The sequence below is a fragment of the Sceloporus occidentalis genome, unplaced genomic scaffold (genome assembly GCF_023333645.1).
Source record: "Sceloporus occidentalis isolate IW3139 unplaced genomic scaffold, rSceOcc1.0.p SCAF_1, whole genome shotgun sequence".
In the NCBI taxonomy this organism is placed as follows: Eukaryota; Metazoa; Chordata; class Lepidosauria; order Squamata; family Phrynosomatidae; genus Sceloporus; species Sceloporus occidentalis.
Window position 1 is genome coordinate 6,824,032 of NW_028316981.1, and position 20,871 is coordinate 6,844,902.

General features: G+C 41.0%; 1 protein-coding gene across 1 annotated transcript; it reads left to right on the forward strand.

The window, feature by feature from the left end:
• Nucleotides 1-7,096: 7,096 nt before the first annotated feature.
• LOC149320535 (uncharacterized) lies at nt 7,097-19,037 on the forward strand. Its single transcript, XM_089500409.1, has 6 exons — nt 7,097-7,118; nt 10,004-10,516; nt 11,258-11,378; nt 12,147-12,232; nt 13,400-13,520; nt 14,468-19,037. The coding sequence occupies exons 2-6, from the start codon at nt 10,103-10,105 to the stop codon at nt 17,134-17,136; spliced, it is 3,411 nt and encodes a 1,136-aa protein (XP_089356535.1). The 5' UTR covers nt 7,097-7,118; nt 10,004-10,102; the 3' UTR covers nt 17,137-19,037.
• Nucleotides 19,038-20,871: the final 1,834 nt, after the last annotated feature.

Below are 20,871 nucleotides of genomic sequence, written 5' to 3' on the forward strand. Positions count from 1 at the left end.
CATAAGAATCAAAGGAATAGCAGATTTAGACTCAGAGGAAGGAGGTGTGAAGGTAGGAGGAAGGAATATCAACAATCTAAGATAGGCAGGTGATACTGTATTACTAGTGGTAAATATCACAGACTTGGAACAATTACTACAGAAGGTCAAACATGTAACTGCAAAGGTAGACTTATTGCTGAACAAAAGAAAAAATAATGAACATGAAGGATCTATGCAAATTCAACCTAGATAATGAGGAACTCAAAATAGTAAAAGAGTTTCCATAGCTAGGATCAAACACCGATCAGATTGGAGCCTGCAGCCAAGAAATAAGAAGATGGCTAGGGAATTGAAGGGCAGCTATGAAATAACTAGATAAGATTCTAAAGAGTAAAGACAAGCGGCTGAGCATCAAAGTCAGAATTATAGAAGCCATAGTATTCCCCATCACCATGTACGGATGTGAGAGCTAGACAGTGAAGAATACAGAGAAAATCAACTAATTTGAGATATGGTACTGGAGAAGAGTATTGAGGGTACTGTGGACAGCCAAAAAGACAAACAAACAAGTCCATGAACAGAGCAAAGCAGAACTCTCCCTGGAAGCAAAGATGACAAATCCAGGCTACGGTACTTTGGCTACATCATGACAAGGCATGACTCATTAGAAAAGACAATAATGCTAGGAAAGGTAGGAGGCAGTGGAATGAGAGGAAGACTGCACATCAGATGGCTAGGCTCACTTAGGCAGGTCATGGGCATGAATCTCCAGGACTGAGGTAGAGCAGGGGAGGATAGGGAGGCTTGGAGATGTCTCATCCACATCTCATCTGATTTTACTCTAATTTATATAAATCAGTAATTATCTCCATAATTAATTTAGATAACTTTCTCGGTTCTCTTAATCTAAACAAAATCTCAGTGAACATCATAAAAACAAACTAAAGAGCCCCATTGCCCTTAAAGAAATCATGGTAGTCATTTTTCTCTTAAGCCTGGAAAATCACGAGGGAGCAATGGATTTGGCTCAATATTCTACAAAGCATTTGAACGTATTCTAACCCCTTAGCTATGCCAGTGTTTCAATGCAGCCTTAGAAGAAGGAAAACACCCAGAAACCAACAAAACATTCAAAGTGGTATCTATACCCAAAGCAGGAGAAGATGAAACTCAGATTTTACCATATATATGCATAAATCAAGATTATAGAATTCTAACTTCTACTTTTGGCAAAAAGATTAAATGTTTTTTATTGATAACTAAATAGCCCCCAGTTCACACAGATTTTATAGTAAAGTACCAAATGACAGATTAGTTAAGAACTCTTAACATCATCCTCCTCTCCAAAAAATTAAAACTTTTGTCCCTCTGTACACTTTTGTTCCTCCATGCCTTCAAGGGCTTTGATCATATTGAATGGAGATGCATGCTAAAATTGTTTTAAGAAGCTAAATTTTGGAGATAAATTGGCTCCTTCTTCATCCATTGATATATAGCACCACAATCTAGATCAGTGATTCCCAAAGTGGGCAGTATGCCCCCAGGGGGCAGTGGATGTTAGGGCATGGAAAGACGCACTGTGTCCACCACGACCACCTGCAGAGTTGAACCACGTCAACAGGACGCCAGGAAGAAGGAATCTGAAGAATCTTAGTTGCGTAGGCAGACTTCCTCTCACACAGGAATGAATCTCTGGACAATGAGGTTTCTCTCAAGAAGAGGGTTCTTTAATCTTTGTTACATAACTATTTACAAAGATTACATTGATTATCATACATCTGTCTTGGATACTCATCAAGTTCATAGAATCATAGAATCAAGAATCATAGAGTTGGAAGAGACCACAAGGGCCATCCAGTCCAACCCCCTGCCATGCAGGAAATCCAAATCAAAGCATCCCTGACAGATGGCCATCCAGCCTCTGTTTAAAGACCTCCAAGGAAGGACACTCCACTACACTCCGAGGGAGTGCATTCCACTGTCGAACAGCCCTTACTGTCAGGAAGTTCCTCCTAATGTTGAGGTGGAATCTCTTTTCCTGCATCGCACTGTTGACTCATGTTCAACTTGTGGTCTACTTGGACTCCTAGATCCCTTTCACATATTGTCTCCTTAAGCCAGGTGTTCCCCATCCTATATCTGTGCATTTACTCCACCAACCAACCGACTATAAACACAACCTCTGAGGCAGCCACAGTAACTCCAAGCATCTCTCTGTCTCTCAGTGACAGTTCAGAATGTTAGTTGACAGTTGCATCAACATTCTCATGATGCACTGTCTAAATGCTGACACATATAACTGCCACTAGAGCTGTTAATAACTTCCACAACAGCTCCCCCTAGTGGCCACATCATTGTCATTTTATCAGACCCTTTTCAACATGGTCCTGACAGCGGAAAGATCCAGGGGATGGTGAGGAGGAAAGGGAACATTAGGGGGGCAGTGAGAGGAAAAAGGGGCGGCAGGAGGGCCTTCAGTCAAAGCATTGGTGTGCAGGAAAGACAAGGGAACCAGCGGTCTTTAGCTACATGGTGGAGATGAGGATTACATTAAACATCTTTTCAGGGTCCCCAGAAGACCACCACAAAGCCTCTCTGATCATTTTATGTGGTGAAAACTATCCCTGCCCATGTTAGTTCTCTCCCTTGCCAGTATCTTTCTGTAGTAGTGGCATTTGGAAAACCTGTGCTAGGCTTGGGCACAGGACATCGCTTCTGCAGCTCAGACCGACATTATTTTTGGACAAACTGGAGCAAAGTGTTGGAGCACATGGTGGCGACGAGGGAGAAGCAAAACTGAGCTTTCAAATTTGGGACCCTGCTTAAGCTTTGTGAACTTTGCTAATAGGTTGGAGTTGCACTGCTGCCCCTGTTTTCTTTCATCAAAAGGCTGAGAGAAAAGGTAGCAGAAGAAACAGGTTTTTGTGGGAGAGTGAACCCTTGAAACTGTGTGGGAAGACATGTCTCTGGGGAAGGAGTATCTGTGCTCAATTCTTGGAAAGAGTCTTTTTTATTCTTTTGTAAATGACATTTCCCCAGTAAAAGGTTTTATTACGTTAATATGGTGTTTACAAATATTAAATAAAAATAAATGATCTGAAGTGTATGCTAAGTGTCTGCTTAGATGTACCCAGGTGGATGTTTTGCCTACTTTAAGCACCTATACTGAAATGCTTCATATTATTTCAAGAGATGAGGTATTGTCAGGCCTCTTATAAGGGACGACCTGTATTTAATTCCATTTACAAATCTCAACTATTGGTTTGAAGGGAATATATTGTTCACTAAGGTTTTTTTTTTTTTTTGCCTTAATTAAAATGAATGTAACTAAAATAAAAGAATACAAGGGTCGAAAACACACTGCAGAAATAATCCAGTTCGAGACAGCTTTAACTGCCCTGGCTCAGTGCTAGGGAATCCTGGGAATTGTAGTTTATTGTGGCACCAGAGAAGTCTAAAATGTGAAGTTGAAGCATCCATAGCTTTTTGTGGATTTTTTTGGGCTATAGGGCCATGTTCTCAAAGAGTTTATTCCTGATGTTTCATTGGCCACAGAGGCAAAACCTTAGGAATAAACTCTTCTAGAACATGGCCACATAGCCTGAAAAAAACACAAAAAGCTAAGACTAAAATGTCTCACAGGACTATAATTCCCAGAATTCCCTAGCATTGGTTAAAGTTGTTTCAAACTGGATTATTTCTGCAGTGCATTTTGGACCTAGGAAGGGCAGCGAAGAAGGAACTAGATTAAGTTCACAAATAAATAAAAATACTAAGGTCAGAACAGATAAAATGATACATAAAAATAACAATGTTTAAAAATAAAAGAAAAATAAACTTATGAAAAATTCAAAAATATCCAAATCAGAATAATGTGTGCCATTTTCTGTGCATAGAATTAAAAACTGGAGAGTGAAGAAAGCTGACAGGATGAAAATCAGCTTATTTGAAATGCGTTGCTGGAAGAGAGTTCTGTGGATCCCTTGGAGAGCCCAAAACGTAATACAATCAAACCAGAACTCCTCCTAGACAAGAACAGACTAAACAGAGGTTATCATACTTTGGGCATATCCTGAGATACAATGACTCAGTGCTCAGGAAAGAGGAAAGCCGTAGGAAATGAAGAAGACCTCATTCCAAGTGGATTGACTCAATCAGGGAAGCCGTGGGTCTGGGTTTGCAAGACCTGAGCAGCAGGGCTTTTGATGACTGGTCTTCATGGGGGTCTCTCCTTTATAGGATCGCCATAAGTTAAAGCCTACGACAATCAAAAGAGAGTAAAGAATTTCAGCCTGAGATATACAAAAATTCACTTTGGGGGAAAACATTAGAAATCTTGGGAGTGTGGAAGAGAAACCATTTCAGTGCCTGGCACACAAAAGGAAATTTGGCAGTAAAAAACCCACCTTATTTCCCATGAAACAACACACAGAGGGCTGACTTGTCAAATGAGGAGCAGACACTGATTTATTCCTTTGTTTAGAATATACACTCATCCCTCCATATTTGCGGATTTGATTATTCACAGATTTGATTAATATGTCCTCTCTAGGAATATCTAGGTCCTCCAGTGCAACTCTATGGTCAACTTTAACTAAAAGTTGCACTGAAGGACCTAGAGCAGTGATGGCGAACCTATGGCACGCGTGCCAGAGTTGGCACTCAGAGCCCTCTCTGTGGGCACATGTACCGTCACCCCAGCATAGAGTTTGCCAGAGTTTGTTACTGGAAAGTCAGAGGGACGCGGCACTTCACGATAAATAAGTGGGATTGGGGTTGCAGCTCGGGCACTCATTCTCTAAAAGGTTCGCCATCACTGACCTAGAGATTACTAGAGAGAACACTCCACTAGGCCATTGTAGCTCCTCAGCATAGTTCTATGGTCTATGTCTGGCAGACGTTGACCACAGAATTGCACTGGAGGACCTAGAGATTCCTAGAGAGGTGTTCCCTCAGGTCAAAACATTGTGTTTTTCTTATTTGGTTTTTTTCCATATTCACGGGGGTCTTGTACATCTAACCCCAGCGAATATGGAGGGACAAGTGTGTGTGTGTGTGTGTATATGTATATATCTGAGGTGACAGCTATTGACAAGTTGAAAGATTTTGTGTCATAAAATGAAGCTGAGGAAAGCCTGTGTTTCTTCATCCCTCCTTGGCCACTTCAATGCAGATGCTGCTTAAAAAGGCCTCCTGCTAGACAGAAGAGGAGGAGGGACGCTTTTGGGAAAGGCCCTTCTGTGTGAGAGGCTTTTGTTTACTGAGATCCACCAGGAAATGTAATGTTTAATCATAGAGTTGGAAGAGACAGCAAGAGCCATCCAGTCCAACCCCTTCTGCCATGCAGGAAATCTCAGTCAAAGCATCCCGACAGATGGCCATCTAGCCTCTGCTTAAAGATCTCCAAAGAAGGAGACTCCACTACACTCTGAGGGAGTTTGTTCCACTGTCGAACAGCCCTTAATGTCAGGAAGTTCCTCCTAATGTTGAGGTGGAATCTCTTTTCCTGCAGCTTGCATCCATTGTTCTTGGTCCTGTTCTCTGGAGCAGCAGAAAACAAGTTTGTTCCCTCCTCAATATGACACCCCTTCAAATATTTAAATAGGGCTATCATATCACCTCTTAACCTTCTCTTCTCCAGGCTAAACATCCCCAGCTCCCTGAATCATTCCTCATAGGGCATGGTTTCCAGACCCTTCACCATTTTAGTTGCCCTCCTTTGGACACGCTCCAGTTTCTCAATGTCCTTTTTGAATTGTGGTGCCCAGAACTGGACACAATATTCCAGGTGGGGCCTGACCAAAGCAGAATAGAGTGGCACTATTACTTCCCTTGATCTAGACCAGGGGTAGGCAACCTGCGGCCCGTGGGCCGGATGCGGCCCGGCAAGGCCTTGGGACCAGCCCCAGCCCAGTCCTGCCGCCGATTGCCGCCGGGGCCTTTGGGGGGCAATTGTCTATAGAAGTCTCAGAAACATGCATTTATATTAACATTTTTTTTTTAAATCAGCAATTTTTTTTTGCATGTCCTCCATTTTTTTAAAAAAAGTGTCTTCCATTTGAAAATTTTGTCCTACATTTGTCCTGGTTTATTTATATATTTAATTTTTTAAAAAATTATTTAATTATTTAGTTTTTGGCTTCAGCCCCCCAGTTGTCTGCGGGACAGCAACCCGGCCCCCGGCTCAAAAAGATTGCCTACCCCTGATCTAGACACTATACTTCTATTGATGCAGCCTAAAATTGCATTGGCCTCTTTAGCTGCCGCATCGCACTTTTCACTCATGTTCATCTTGTGGTCTACTTGGACTCCTAGATCCCTTTCACATGTAGTTTCATTCAGCCAGGTCTCCCCCATCCTATATCTGTGCATTTCATTTTTCTGCCCTAAGTGCAGGACCTTACATTTCTCTGTGTTGAATTTAATTTTGTTAGCTTTGGCCTAGCTTTCTAGTCTTTTCAGGTCATCTTGATCCTGTCCTCAGGGATATTTGCTATTCTTCCTAATTTGGTGTCATCTGCAAATTTGATAAGTATACCCACAATTCTGTCATCCAATCATTGATAAAGATGTTGAATAGCCCTGGGCCCAGGACAGAGCCCTGTGGGACCCCACTGGTCACTTCTCTCCAGGATGAAAAGGAGCCATTGTTGAGCACCCTTTGGCTTCGCCCAGTCAACCAATTACAAATCCATGTAACAGTTACCTTGTCTGGCCCACATTCTTGCAAACAAGCTAGTGAAATGTGGGCTAGAAAAGGTAACTGTTTGGCCACTTCAGTGCTGATGCTGCTTAAAAAGACCTCTAGCTGGACAGAGGAGGAGGAGAAGGGACGCTTTTGGAAAAGGCCCTTCTGTGTGAGAGTCTTTTGTTTAGTGAGATCCACCAGGATATGTAATAAATGTTTTTACAAAGTCATCCCCCAAGGAAGCAAAGATGAGAGGTCCTCTATTGCCGGGGGAAATGTAGCTGTTTGGCTTCGCAAGGGTTAATATAAAGGAAATAAGTTCCTAGAGAGGTAAAAACAATGGAGGAGGAGGAGGAGGAGAGGTTGCTCTTCCTCCCAGGCAAGTCCCCTCCCATCCTCTCCTCTTCCGGCTCTGAGTGTGAATCCTCTTCCCAGCCAGGATCTGGAGGTGAGACATGAATGAGGAGCCCAGGAGGGTTGCAAAGGGGCAGAGAAGCTGGGGAAAGGGCTCGCTCCTTCCTTCCTTCCTTCCTTCCTTCCTTCCTTCCTTCCTTCCTTCCTTCCTTCCTCTCTCTCTCTCTCTCTTTCCCTCCTTCCTTCCTTCCTCTCTTTCCTTCCTTCCTTCCTCTCTCTCTCCCTCCTTCCTTCCTTTCTTTCTTTCTTTCCCTTCTTCCTTCCTTCCTTCCTTCCTTGGTGGGAGAGAGGGAGATGGAGGGAGGGAGACCCTCTGGGCAGGAAAAAAGGGTCCAGAGGAGGGAGGAAAGGGCTTTGGGGCCAGGAGCCCCTTTCATGGTATTTTAGCCTGGGCTTTTTAGGGGGAAATAAACCCACTTCTTGGGAGACAGGACAGTATAATATTAAAGCCTCAGGATAAAAGCCTATTCATGGCCCCCTGGAACTGGGACCCAAAAAAGGAGACCAAGGGGGTCCTGTACTTGCCCTACATTTTCCAAGAGCTGGGTGAGAGGGATATATAGCTCTTTTGGACCAGTTGCTGTTCATGTGAGAAAGCAACAAATCTGAATGGCAAAAGTGAGTTTCCCTGCATTCAAAACTCTCTCTGAGGAGATAGGTCCCTTTTGTTATTTGTGCAGGAGCCACAATGTCTGGAGGCATTTTGTTGTGTGTTGTTTGTCTCCAAGTGGTTTCCAACTGATGGTGACCATGTCACAGGGGTTTCTTGGCAGGTTTCTTCAGGAATTTCTTGGAGGCTTCTACCTCTAGGAAAGGAAAAGCAATTTCTTCTAATATTGGGACTGGACCGGCATGCTTTGCCTCTGGATGACCTAAAGTTTTCCTGATGCACAACATGAAGAGACTTCTTGAGAGACGCAGGGTTCTCTGCCTACATTAATAAATAATAATAAATCCTATTATTATTACTATTAGTATTACATAGGAGGAGCCTGTGGCTCCACAAAGGAAGGAGACCTGCTGGATTGCAAGGAAACATCCTCTTTGAGTTGCAAATGGACATTGCCTTTCCTTGACTTTGGGAACTTGGCCCAAAAGGGGGACTGTGTCTGTCTGCAGATAGCCTCCCTTCCATCTGAACTGAGACCAGAAACAGAAAATGCAGGCCTAGGACTAAGCTCCAGGAGGAGAGGATCTCATCAGGGCCAATCCAGCAATAATCACAATGATCACGTTAATGAAAGCTAACACAACATTAGCGCTGTAGCACTGGATATTTCTGCATAGTCACACAATTGCATAGGGATTCAAATCCTGATCTCCAGAGTCATAGTCCAACACTGAAATCACTTCGCATGACTGGGCTCAAGAATGCTGGAAAGTCCTTTAATTTGCTTTTAATGTCAGTTGTTTAAATATGTTGTTAGCTGCCTTGTTTTCCATCAAAAGGAGGAATGCATGATATAAAGAATAAAATAAATATTAGAAACAATAATCATTTGCATTAGTGAATATATTGCAGCTGCAAGGCTGAGAAAGGCAAGCCAAAGCCCCACTCCTCCTTGACTCCTCTTCTTGAGGGAAAAGGTCTCTCCAGCTATTTGTTGGCTGGCAATTAATATTTTTCTTAAAGGGGCATGGAACATTTCTTTTATTGCTGTAACCTTTTGTATGCTTTTTACGTGTTATTCTGTCTTAAATATGGTTTTTTATTGTTTTAAAAATTTTATTGTTTATCTTTTATGAGCTGCCTATAGGAGAAAGGCATCATATAAATGAAAGAAATCAATAAATCGGTAAAATAGCAATAAAATGGTACTCTCTGGCGGGATACAAACCGCCAAATAGTACGTCATCAATACGTACTAGGGTTAGGAAGGGGCGGTGCTTCCGTACCCCCCTAACCCTAATACGTATTGAATACGTACAAGATGGCGGCGCCCTGTTCATACGGGCGCAGCCATCTTGACGTATCGGATGCTGAGCGTCCGTACGCGTCGCGTCCTTTGTGACGTAGCGAGTGCGCCCCTGGCGCCTCGCTACGTCGCAAACGCGACTCCAAAAGAAGCTCCATTTTGGAGCTTCTTTTTTGCTCCGCGCGGGAGCCGCGCGGTTTGGCTGCTGCAGCTCCCGCGCGAAGCAAACGGCGGCGGCGGGGAAGCACCGCAAAGCGGCGGTTTGTATCCCGCCTCTGCCTCCCAGATTCTGTCCTCACAGCAATTCTGTGAAGTAGGCTGGGTTATTGGATTAATGCTGGGTTGTAGGGAGTTTTCACTCTGTGACCCAGAAGGAAAAGTCACCTATCTTTCCCTTCAGTCTTAGGAGTTTAACACATGGAGGAAATCCTGTGCAGAAATGGGGGTTTAAACTAGAAAAACAAAACAAAACCCAAAAGCAGGTTGATTTTCACACTACGTCATTGATAAATCTGTGTTAACCCAAACAGAAGATGGACAGAACATAGACAAAAGCTGTTCCTTTTTACTTTTGGAAAATCCCAAAAGTAAAAAGAAGCAGCTTTTGTTTACTTTCCATTTGGGTTAACACAAGTTTAACAACAATGTGTGTGAAAATCAACCCACTTTTGTGGGTTTTGTCTAGCTTTTAAATCTCATTTCTGCACAGGATTTCACCCATGAGACAAACTCCATAGTGTTGGTTTTCTATGAAGAAGAGGGAAGGAGCAAATTCTTCACCTCAAGAGAGCATTTAGCATGCCTCATACACAAAATGTCTTCTTTTCTTTCTAGGACTTGGCATTCCCAGACTTTTGCCTCGAGGGAAGATCTTGCAACAGGCAGAAGAGAACTGTAGGCCATCTTGCTTTGGCCATCTGTTGCCAAGGAACAGAGGAAATTAATAATAATAATAATAATAATAATAATAATAATAATAATAATACGAAGCATGTATTCACAGTGGAAGAGATAAAGGAAACAAAGTCGCATGTGCTGCTGATGGTCCAATAAAGGAAACGAAATCCCACGTGGTGCTGATGGTCTTAGAGCACCAGTCAAGATGGAGATGCAAAGCTCAACTGCCCCTGAGTTAGGAAAAAGCCTTCTACATCTTCCAGCTGGGAGCAGTGGGGAATTCTGCAGAGCAACCACACAGAAGAGCCTGGCAGAAGATATGTTCCATTCAGAGGTACAGTGGGAGCATTTTAGGCAGCTCTGCTACAAGGAGAACCAAGGGCCCAGAGAAGTTTGCAGCCGACTCCATGCTCTTTGCCATCAGTGGCTGAGGCCAGAGAGAGACACCACGGCTCAGATCCTGGACCTGGTGATCTTGAAGCAATTTCTGGCTGTCCTTCCCCCAGAGATGTCAAGCTGGGTCAGGGAATGTGGGGCAGAGACCAGTTTCCAGGCGGTGGCCCTGGCTGAAGGCTTCCTCCTGAGTCAGGCAGAGGAGAAGAAGCAGGAAGAGCAGCAGGTGAGAAAGTCCTAGTAATTCCTGACTCTCCTTGTTCTTTATATTTTCTGATCTTTCTGCCCTAACAACCATAGGAACAGTGAAATGGTTAGCCAGTGTGAAATGTGAACATAAATGTGAAAAATATGGAACAATATCTCTGCCAATGCAATCATGTAAAGCCTTTACACGTTCACGTTTTGTACAAATGGGCGCAATGATGAAATGGGGAAGGTTTTATAGTTCCCCAGTTCAAGAAAGGCTGTGTATCTGTGGAGAGTCAGCTTTGGAGGATTTGGCTCATTATATACTTGAGTGCCAGATATATGCTGGTATTAGAGAAAGTTATTTGGAAACTTTCCTAAAGAAAATGAAATACTGGGATGTGAAAGAAATTCTTGTTACAATCAACAAATCAATATATCAACCAAAGGGTAGCTGTATTTGCAACAAATGCTCCCAGGTGTAGATGGAGACGATCTTAACTGACAGAAACCTGAGGATATGAATGTAGAAAATGCTTTTTGTTATAACACCAATGGTTAATAAGCTCTCTTTCCTATTACAGTGTGATCTGGTTCATATTGCAAATCATGTATCTTATGCATAGGTATATATTTTGTTTATTTAGTTAATTGTAATGTTGATTCTGTAATCACACTTCTGTGAAAGCTTGTATGTTTTGTTTGCAATGGTCTTTGGTCTAAGTAATAAACTATCTATCTGTCTCTTTATGATACTTGGTACTTTTTCTCCCCCAAGGGGCTCGTTGTAGAAGAGGCTGGTGACTTTCCTGTGGCAGAGAAGGCTCTCTCAGACTCTGGAGAGAGAGTCCTGTGCAAGTGGATGGTACAGCCAGATGACAGAAGCATCACCATAATGGGTAAAGAATCAAAGGACATTTCCCATCTTAATCTCCCTGGGTTGAGTGTGCCTGAAATAATAGGAGTGTAGATCTGCTCCCCTGAGGAGCCCATTGGGGAAGGGGTCAGTCTCCAATAAATGATTAAGGAGTTCTGTTTCAAACCTGCACTTTGAAGAGCCATTATGCGTAAAGAAAAGAAAAGAAAAGGGGTAGGGAGGGGGTTTGAATTTTACAAAGAAGGAAACACCCAGCTGATGCATCTCTTAGCAAAGATTCAAAACCGGCAGAAGGTATAAGGACAGATGAAGGGCTGGTTCTCCAGGTTGATACCTTAACTGTTCTCAGCTTTTACTGTCTCCACATGAGAAAAGCCTGGGACTTGCACTGTATTTATTGCCATGTGCTAGGGTTAGAGAAACCTTTGCACCTCCAGCTGGACATTCATGCCCAGAAAATGCCAATGAGTCCTCAGTGATATTGTGCCCTTCTGAGGGCTTCCCTGTAAAGCTACTTTATACATCAAGTTTTCCTTGGCATATATTTCTGTTTACATAATTTTTGTTTATAATTGTTTTCTTGTCTTTCAATTGTAAAATGCCATGTACAATGATGGCACTATATAAACAAAGAATAAATGATAATAATTTCTTGCTCGCCAATCCACGTCATGGTCATTCCAAGTCTCCCAAAATCCTTCTCTTATTTGACTTTGTCCTTGTTTGGATGAATACGAAAACATGTCAGTAAGAAGCAGAGGAAACAGTTTTCCCCTTTATTTCCCACCAGGTAACCAAACACAGCCTTGGCCAACATGTCAAAGCTCATCTCTTACTGTCGATGCACTGAGAACAGCGTCTGTGAGCCCGGATCAGGTAGAGGGCCAAGAAAGGCTCAGGCTGGGTGCCCTGGTTTTCTGCTCTTATCTCTGGGCCAAGTGAAAACCACTCCCTTTTCCTTTCTTGCAGTCAAAATTTCCAACTACAGTGGCACTTAGTGTCTTTATGCAACAAATTAAATCACCTTTACCTGCTTTGTTTTCATTCCCAATAGGCTTCTACATGTTTACTGAAGCTATCATTTCTTTTTCCAGGTTACCTTAGAGGAGGTGGCTGTGTATTTTAGTGAGGAGGAGTGGGTCCTGCTGAATCCAGACCAAAGGGCCCTGCATAGGGAAGTCATAAGGGAAAATTTGGAGATGGTGGCCTCCCTAGGTAAGGCTCCCTTTTTCTCATGCTAGATCAAATTAGTCTCCAAGTGGTAGTGAAACACTATTGCTTCTTCCTGCCATCTTCTTGCATTTCAGCAGTCTAAGTTGTCCCTTTCCAGCTGGGTTGGTTTCAGGGATCTCTTCACAGAAAGTCCTAAGCCGGCCAACCGTGGTTCAAGGCTAATGTGGATGATGTTAGCTTCAGATGGGCTGCTAAGCTTGTAGCCCTCTATTGGGAACTGCCCTGTCTCAGAGGTGTGCCATGAAAGAACCTACTTTGTCTCCCCATCTTTTGCTTTGGTTCTTTCCAATGACCAATAAAAATGAATTGTAAAACGCCATGTACAATGATGGCACTATATAAACAAAGAATAAATGATAATAATTTCTTGTTCTCCAATCCACCTCTTGGTCATTCCAAGTCTCTAAAAATTCTTTTGTCTTTTTTGTCTTTGTCCTTGTTTGGATGAATACGAAAACAAGTCAGTCAGAAGCAGAGGGAACAGTTTTTCCTTTTGTTTTCCACCAGGTATCCAAACACAGCCATGGCCAATATGTTACAGCTCATCTCTTACTGTCGATGCACTGAGAACAGCGTCTGTGAGCCCAGATCAGGTAGAGGGCCAAGAAAGGCTCAGGCTGGGTGCCCTGGGTCTTTGCTCTTCTCTCTGGGCCAAGTAGGAACACTCCCTTTTCCTTTCTTGCAGTCAAAATTTCCAACTACAGTGGCACTTAGTGTCTTTATGCAACAAATTAAGTCACCTTTACCTGCTTTCTTTTCATTCCTAATAGGCCTCTGCATGTTTGCTGAAGCTATCATTTCTTTTTCCAGGTTACCTTAGAGGAAGTGGCTGTGTATTTTAGTGAGGAGGAGTGGGCCCTGCTGAATCCAGACCAAAGGGCCTTGCATAGGGAAGTCATGGAGGAGAATTTGGAGATGGTGGCCTCCCTAGGTAAGGCTCCCTTTTTCTCATGCTAGATCAAATTAGTTTGCAAGTGGTAGTGAAACACTATTGCTTCTTCCTGCCATCTTCTTGCATTTCAGCAGTTTAAGTTGTCCCTTTCCAGCCGGGTTGGTTTCAGAGATCTCTTCACGGAAAGTCCTAAGCTGGCCAACCTCGGTTCAAGGCTAATGTGGATGATGTTAGCTTCAGATGGGCTGCTAAGCTTGTAGCCCTCTATTGGGAACTGCCCTGTCTCAGAGGTGTGCCATGAAAGAACCTACTTTATCTCCCCATCTTTTGCTTTGGTTCTTTCCAATGACCAATAAAAATGAAAGATTGGATCGTTTAACTTGACTGGGGTGGACTTTTAATGTTGTGGGAAGTTCTTACTAAGGTTTGTCATATAATCTATCTTAATGTCTTTCATGTTTGTTGCATTTTAAATAGTTTGAATGCATACCTTTAGCATGTGTTGTTTTTAAATATGTTGTAAGCTGTGTTGAGTCTCATTTTTGAGAAACAGGCGTGATAGAAATGAATAATAATAAGAGGGAGGAGGAGGGTTGTTGTAGCTGTTGTGGGCCGCTGCACAATTCTCCTTTCACATTACTTTTTAAGCAGGAGTACCATACACCTTACCTCTTATTCTTTTGGCACCAAGCCCAGTTGAGCTTGGTTGAGAGAAAGGATGGTTCTTGGGTTCATGCTTTCATAGATACAAGAAGCTATGAGTTCCTCCAAAGAACTTTCTGCTTCACGCAGTCTCTGCCACAGGACTCCCAGCAGAATCAAAGGAAAGCTCAGGTGTCTCATTTGTCTTTCCAGTAGTCTGCTGACATTAATATCCATTAAGCAGTTGTTTTATTTTAGGGGATTTTTGGAGGGGAGGGGGCGTGAGGTGGGTTCTTTTTGTTGTTCTCTCTTGTGCTTTGACCACTTGTTGTTCTCATTTCCAGGCAATGATATGAATGGGAATGAAGAAGGAAGTGAATGTCTTGTGTGTGAGAGAATCTTCAGCTGCATAGCAAACCTTAATCTTCACAGGAGAACTCACATAGAGGAGAAATCACTTAAGGATGGTGAAAATAGAAGCATGGACAGTTACAGGAAAAAACTGATTTCTCATGAAATATCTCAAAAAGCAGAGAAACCATTTAAATGTTTAAAATGTGGCAAGAGTTTAAGATGTAGCTCACAGCTTATGTCACACCAAAGATTACACTCAGGGGAGAAATCCTTAATAGGCTTGGACAGTGGAAAGAGCCCAAGTCAGAAGACACAGCAGAGCTCCCATGAAGCAGGACATAGAGGTAAAAAACTTCTCAAATGCCTGGAATGTGGAAAGAGCTTCCGTAGGAGGGGGAGCCTCATTTATCATCAAGCAACTCACACAGGGGAGAAACCATTTAACTGTTTGGAGTGTGGAAAGGGCTTCAGGCACAAGTCACACTTCACTGATCATCAAAGAGTTCACACAGGAGTAAAACCATTTAAATGTCTGGAATGTGGAAATAAATTCAATCGAAGGTCACACCTCACCCGTCATCAAAGAATCCACACAGGGGAGAAACCTTTTAAATGCTTGGAGTGTGGGAAAAGCTTCAGACAGAAGACAACCCTCCTTTGTCATCAAGCAATTCACACAGGAGAGAAACCTTTTAAGTGTTTGGAGTGTGGAAAGAGATTCCTTTACAAGACAAGGCTCAATTATCATCAAGCAATCCACAGAAGAGAGAACCCACCCAAATGCTTGGAGTGTGGAAAGACCTTCAGTCAAAAGGAACACCTCACATGTCATCAAAGATCCCACATGGAAGAGAAATGTTTTACATGTTTGGAGTGTGGAATAAGTTTCAGTCAGAAGACAGACCTCTCATGCCATGAGGCAGATCATACTGATGAGAAACCTTTTAGATGTTTGGACTGTGGCAAGAGGTTCAGTTGGAAGAAAGACCTCATTTGTCATCAATTAACACACACAGCGGAGAAAGCCTTTAAATGCTTAGATTGTGGAAAGAGCTTCCGTTGGAAGAGAAACTTAATTTGTCATCAGGTAACTCACACAGGAGAGAAACCATATAAGTGCTTGGAGTGTAAAAAGAGCTTCAGGGAGGAGAACCAACTCACTTCTCATCAAGCAATTCACACAGGAAAGAAACCATTTAAATGTTTGGAATGTGGAAAGGGCTTCAGGAACAAGTCACACTTCACTGATCATCAAAGAGTTCACACAGGAGTAAAACCATTTGAATGTATGGAATGTGGAAAGAAATTCAGTCGAAAGGCACACCTCACCCGTCATCAAAAACCCCACACAGAGGAGAAACCTTTTAAATGCTTGAAGTGTGGAAAGAGCTTTACCCAGAAGCCAAGCTTCCTTTTTCATCAAGCAGCTCACATAGAGGAGAAACCATTTAAGTGTTTGGAGTGTGGAAAGAGATTCCTTTGGAAGATAGGCCTGATTTATCATCAAACAACTCACACAGGAGAGAAGCCATTTAAATGTTTGGAGTGTGGAAAAAGCTTTCCATGGAGGATAAGCCTCATTCATCATCAAGCAAGTCACACAGGAGAGAAACCATTTAAATGCTTGGAGTGTGGAAAGGGCTTCAGGCAGAAGTCATACCTCACTGATCATGAAAAAGTTCACACAGGAGTAAAACCATTTAAATGCCTGGAATGTGGAAAGAAATTCAGTCGAAAGACACACCTCACCAGTCATCAAAGAACCCACACAGGGGAGAAACCTTTTAAATGCTTGGAGTGTGGAAAGAGCTTTGGCCACAAGTCAAGCCTCATTCAGCATGAAACAAGTCACAAAGGAGAGAAAGCATTTCAATGCTTGGAGTGTGGAAACAGCTTCAGGCAGAAGTCACACCTCACTGATCATCAAAAAGTTCACACAGGAGTAAAACCATTTAAATGCCTTGAATGTGGAAAGAAATTCAGTCGAAATACACACCTCACCAGTCATCAAAGAACCCACACAGGGGAGAAACCTTTTAAATGCTTGGAGTGTGGAAACTGCTTCAGGCAGAAGTCATACCTCACTGATCATCAAAACGTTCATACGGGAGTAAATTCATTTAAATGCCTGGAATGTGGAATGAAATTCAGTCAAAAGACACACCTCACCAGTCATCAAAGAACCCACACAAGAGAGAAACCATTTAAATGCTTGGAGTGTGGAAACTGCTTCAGGGAGAAGTCATACCTCACTAATCATCAAAAAGTTCATACAGGAGTAAATCAATTTAAATGCCTGGAATGTGGAAAGAAATTCAGTCGAAAGGCACAGCTCACCAGTCATCAAAGAACCCACACAGGGGAGAAACCTTTTAAATGCTTGGAGTGTGGAAAGAGCTTTAGCCACAGGTCAAGCCTCATTCGTCATCAAGCAGCTCACACAGGAGAGAAACCATTTCAATGCTTGGAGTGTGGAAACTGCTTCAGGAAGAAGTCATACCTCACTGATCATGAAAAAGTTCACACAGGAGTAAAACCATTTAAATGCCTGGAATGTGGAAAGAAATTCAGTCGAAAGGCACACCTCACCCGTCATCAAAGAACCCACACAGGGGAGAAACCTTTTAAAAGCTTGGAGTGCGGAAAAAGCTTTAGCTAGAACAGAAGTCTCATTCATCATCAAACAGCTCACACAGCAGAGAAACCATTACAGTCCTTGGAGTGTGGAAAAAGTTTCTGCCTGAAGGCAAGCCACATTTGTCATCAAGCAGCTCACACAACGGAGAAACCATATACAGGTAAATGCTTGGAGTGTGGAAAGAGCTTCAGGCAGAAGATAAATCTCCTTCAGCATCATTCAATTCACATGAGAAGAAACTCTTTAAATGTTTAGATTGTGGAAAGAGTTTCTGTTGGAAGAGAAACTTAATTCATTATCAAGTAACTCACCCAGGAGGGAAACCACTGAAGTGCTTGGAGTGTAAGAAAACCTTCCATCAGAAGGCACACCTCACTTCTCATTAAACCACTCACACCTTGGAGAATCCATTCAAATGCTCGAAGCACGGAAAGAGTTTCAGCTGGAAGAGAAGTCTCAGTTAATAAGAGGAAATAAGAGAAGGGATACCAAATATCTGAAGAATAAAAAAAAATTAGGGACATCATTCTATGCTGCAACCAAAAAGAAAAAAAGAGGAGCGGTTATTTTTTGTCAATAAGAGATATGAAACAAAATTACTAAAGAAGGATGAAGATGGCAGATTTGTTTGTATAGAGATAACAATGAACAATAAAATGTACAGTGCTAAATATATATGGTCTGTTGGAAAAAGAAGGAAACATTTTTTTAAAATTGAATGATATATTAAGGGATATAAATAGAGATAATTTGATTTTAGTAGGAGATTTCGATGGGGTTATGAAACCACAAAGAGACAGAAAATCAAATAAAAATATTAAAAAATTGCAAGGTGGACTACCCCAAAGTTTTTTTGACCTGACAGAAGAGTTTAAATTGGTTGATGTTTGGGCAAATTGTTATAATAATAAACATGGTTTTACTTATTACTCAGGTTCCCATCAGTCTTTCTCTAGATTAGATACGTTTTTTATCAAAAGTGCTTGTGACAAAAACAAAAAATATGGATATATGGCCTCGAAATATGTCAGACCATAACATGATAGAATTAGAAATACAAACAATGTGGAATAAAAATTTTACCTGGAAATTAAAAGATGAGATATTAGATGATGAAGACTTTGTGGCTAGAATGAAAAAGGAAATAAAATGGTTCTTCCAGGAAAATAGAAGTAGCGATACAAAGATGAGAGTAATTTGGGATACTAACAAAGCATATGCTAGAGGATTGCTGATGCAGAGAACATCAGAGTTAAAAAAGATGGAAATCAGAAAGAGATAAGACTCAAGAATGAACTTAAAAAGAAGGAGGAAGAACTAAAACAAGGGATAAAAAGAAAATAATGAATGAAATAAAATTACTACAGAGTCAACTGCAAAAAAAAAAAAAGAATAACAGAGGAAATAGCTATAAAATTAAAAAGAATCAAGGAAAACCAATTTAAAATGCTAACAAAATAAGTCAATGGATGGCAAATAGACTAAGAAAGGAAAGGGAAATGAAAACATTTACAAGGATTGATGATAGAGGGAAAATCTTACTTGCCAGGAAAATATTTCAAAAGCCTTCATAAACTATTATAAATAATTGTTTAAACAACAAGAAGAGACAGCACAGTGGAATACAGAGTTAACGGAAATGTTTAAAAATACCAATATAACAAAAATATCACCATCACAGAAGGAAATATTGAATGCTGAGATCACGATGGAAGAAATACGAAATGCAATTTCTAAATTAGAGAATGGGAAGTCTCCAGGATTGAATGGCTTCACTAGTAAATATTATAAAATGTTTGTAAATGAACTGATGGAACCATTAAAAAATATCTTTAACGTAATGGAAAGGAGGGAAAACCCAAAACTTGGGGAAGGGTAGCAGTTTCTTTAATACCAAAAGAAGGACAGGATGAGAAACAAATGAGTAACTATAGACCCATCTCATTACTAAACAATGATTATAAGATATAGGGCCCATACAGACAGGCCAAAATAAAGCTGCTTGGGGTCACTTTGGAGGTATGCTGTTTAAATGATGCATGCGTCCTAAGAGTCTAGAACCCGTACCAAAGCCATGCTCCAGTCCTTAGGACTGGAGCATGGCTTTGGCGTGGCTTCTGGACTCATTTAAACAGCATACCTCCAAAGTGACCCCAAGCAGCTTTATTTTGGCCTGTCTGTATGGGCCCATACACTGTAAAAATCTTATCAGAAATAATAAAGGATGATCAGAATGGGTTTCTTCCAGGAAGACAAATAAGAAATAATACCAGGACGATAATAAACTCAATTGATTTTTATAATGTACGCAACGGAAAAAAAGTAGCATTCCTCTTTATCGACGCGGGAAAAGCGTTTGACAGTATTAACTGGAAATTTCTGCTGGATTTGTTAGAACAGATGGATATGGGTGACAACTTTATAAATAGTTTAAAACAAATATATTGCAATCAATCTGCCTTTTTAAAAATTAATGGAAAAATAACTAAAGAATTCCAAATTTATAAAGGAACAAGACAGGGATGTCCATCGTCGCCTTTACTATTTATTATTGTACTAGAATACTTCTTAAATCAAATCGGGAAATTCAAAAATAAAAGGCCTGAAGATAAAAGGTGAAGAAATAAAGGTAAGAGCGTAAGCAGATGACATAGTGGTAATATTAGAAGATCCTATAAAGTGTATAGAACATCTCATATATTAGTTGAATCGCTTTGGAAGATTCTCAGGATTTAAAATTAATAAAGCAAAATCTTGGATATTGACTAAATATTTGTCAAAAAAAGAAGAACAATTGAAACACAAATCAGGCTGTCAAATTGCGAATAGAGTAAGGTATCTAGGCATTTGGCTGACTAAAAATAATATCAGTCTATATCACAACAATTATAAAGTAACATGGAAAAAAGTTCAAGAGGAACTAAATAGATGGAATAAATTAAAGTTATCCATCCTTGGTAGAATCGCAGCAATAAAAATGGGCATCCTTCCAAAGATTATATTTTTAATGATTAATTTGCTGATTAATATTACTTTAAAAATCATTAATGAATGGAATAAGGAGCTGCGAAGATTTATTTGGAAGGGAGGTAAGGCAAGAATTAAATGGTTGAACTTGAAGAAAAGTAAAGAAAAAGGAGGATGCGCATTACCAAACTTAAATGTGTACAGATGGGCATGTAACATGTTATGGATACAAGACAACAGAAAAATGTTAAATCTGGAAGCTGCAGAACTACGATTTGTTGGCACGTGTATGTGTGGTATAACAAAATGATAGTCAATAAGACTTCTTTAATAAACCAATAAGGAGAGTCTTAGTGGAAACATGGAAAATTATAAAAACAAAATTCTATTTTAGAATACCATTATGGGTCTCATCTCAAGAAGCTTTTTTTGGTAGATGGGACTCAGGGGGAAAATGGCTGAGATACAAAGATATAGTTATAAGTAATGAATGACAATAAATCAGATTAAAATCGAGAGAAGAACTTATGGAAGAAGGGAAGGAACTAAATTGGTATAGTTATTTGCAAATAAAGTATAGATTTAACACAGATATAAAAATGGAAGGTATAGAAGCTAAGCAAGCAGAATTAGATGAAATAATTATGAAATCAGATGTCAAAAAAATTGCAAAATACTACAAATTATTTATGAGTAGAGAACTAGAGAGAGAACCCATAAAGCAATACATGACAGATTGGGCGAAAGGTTTAGGACATAAAATTCCACTAGAAGCATGGGGAAAAGGAT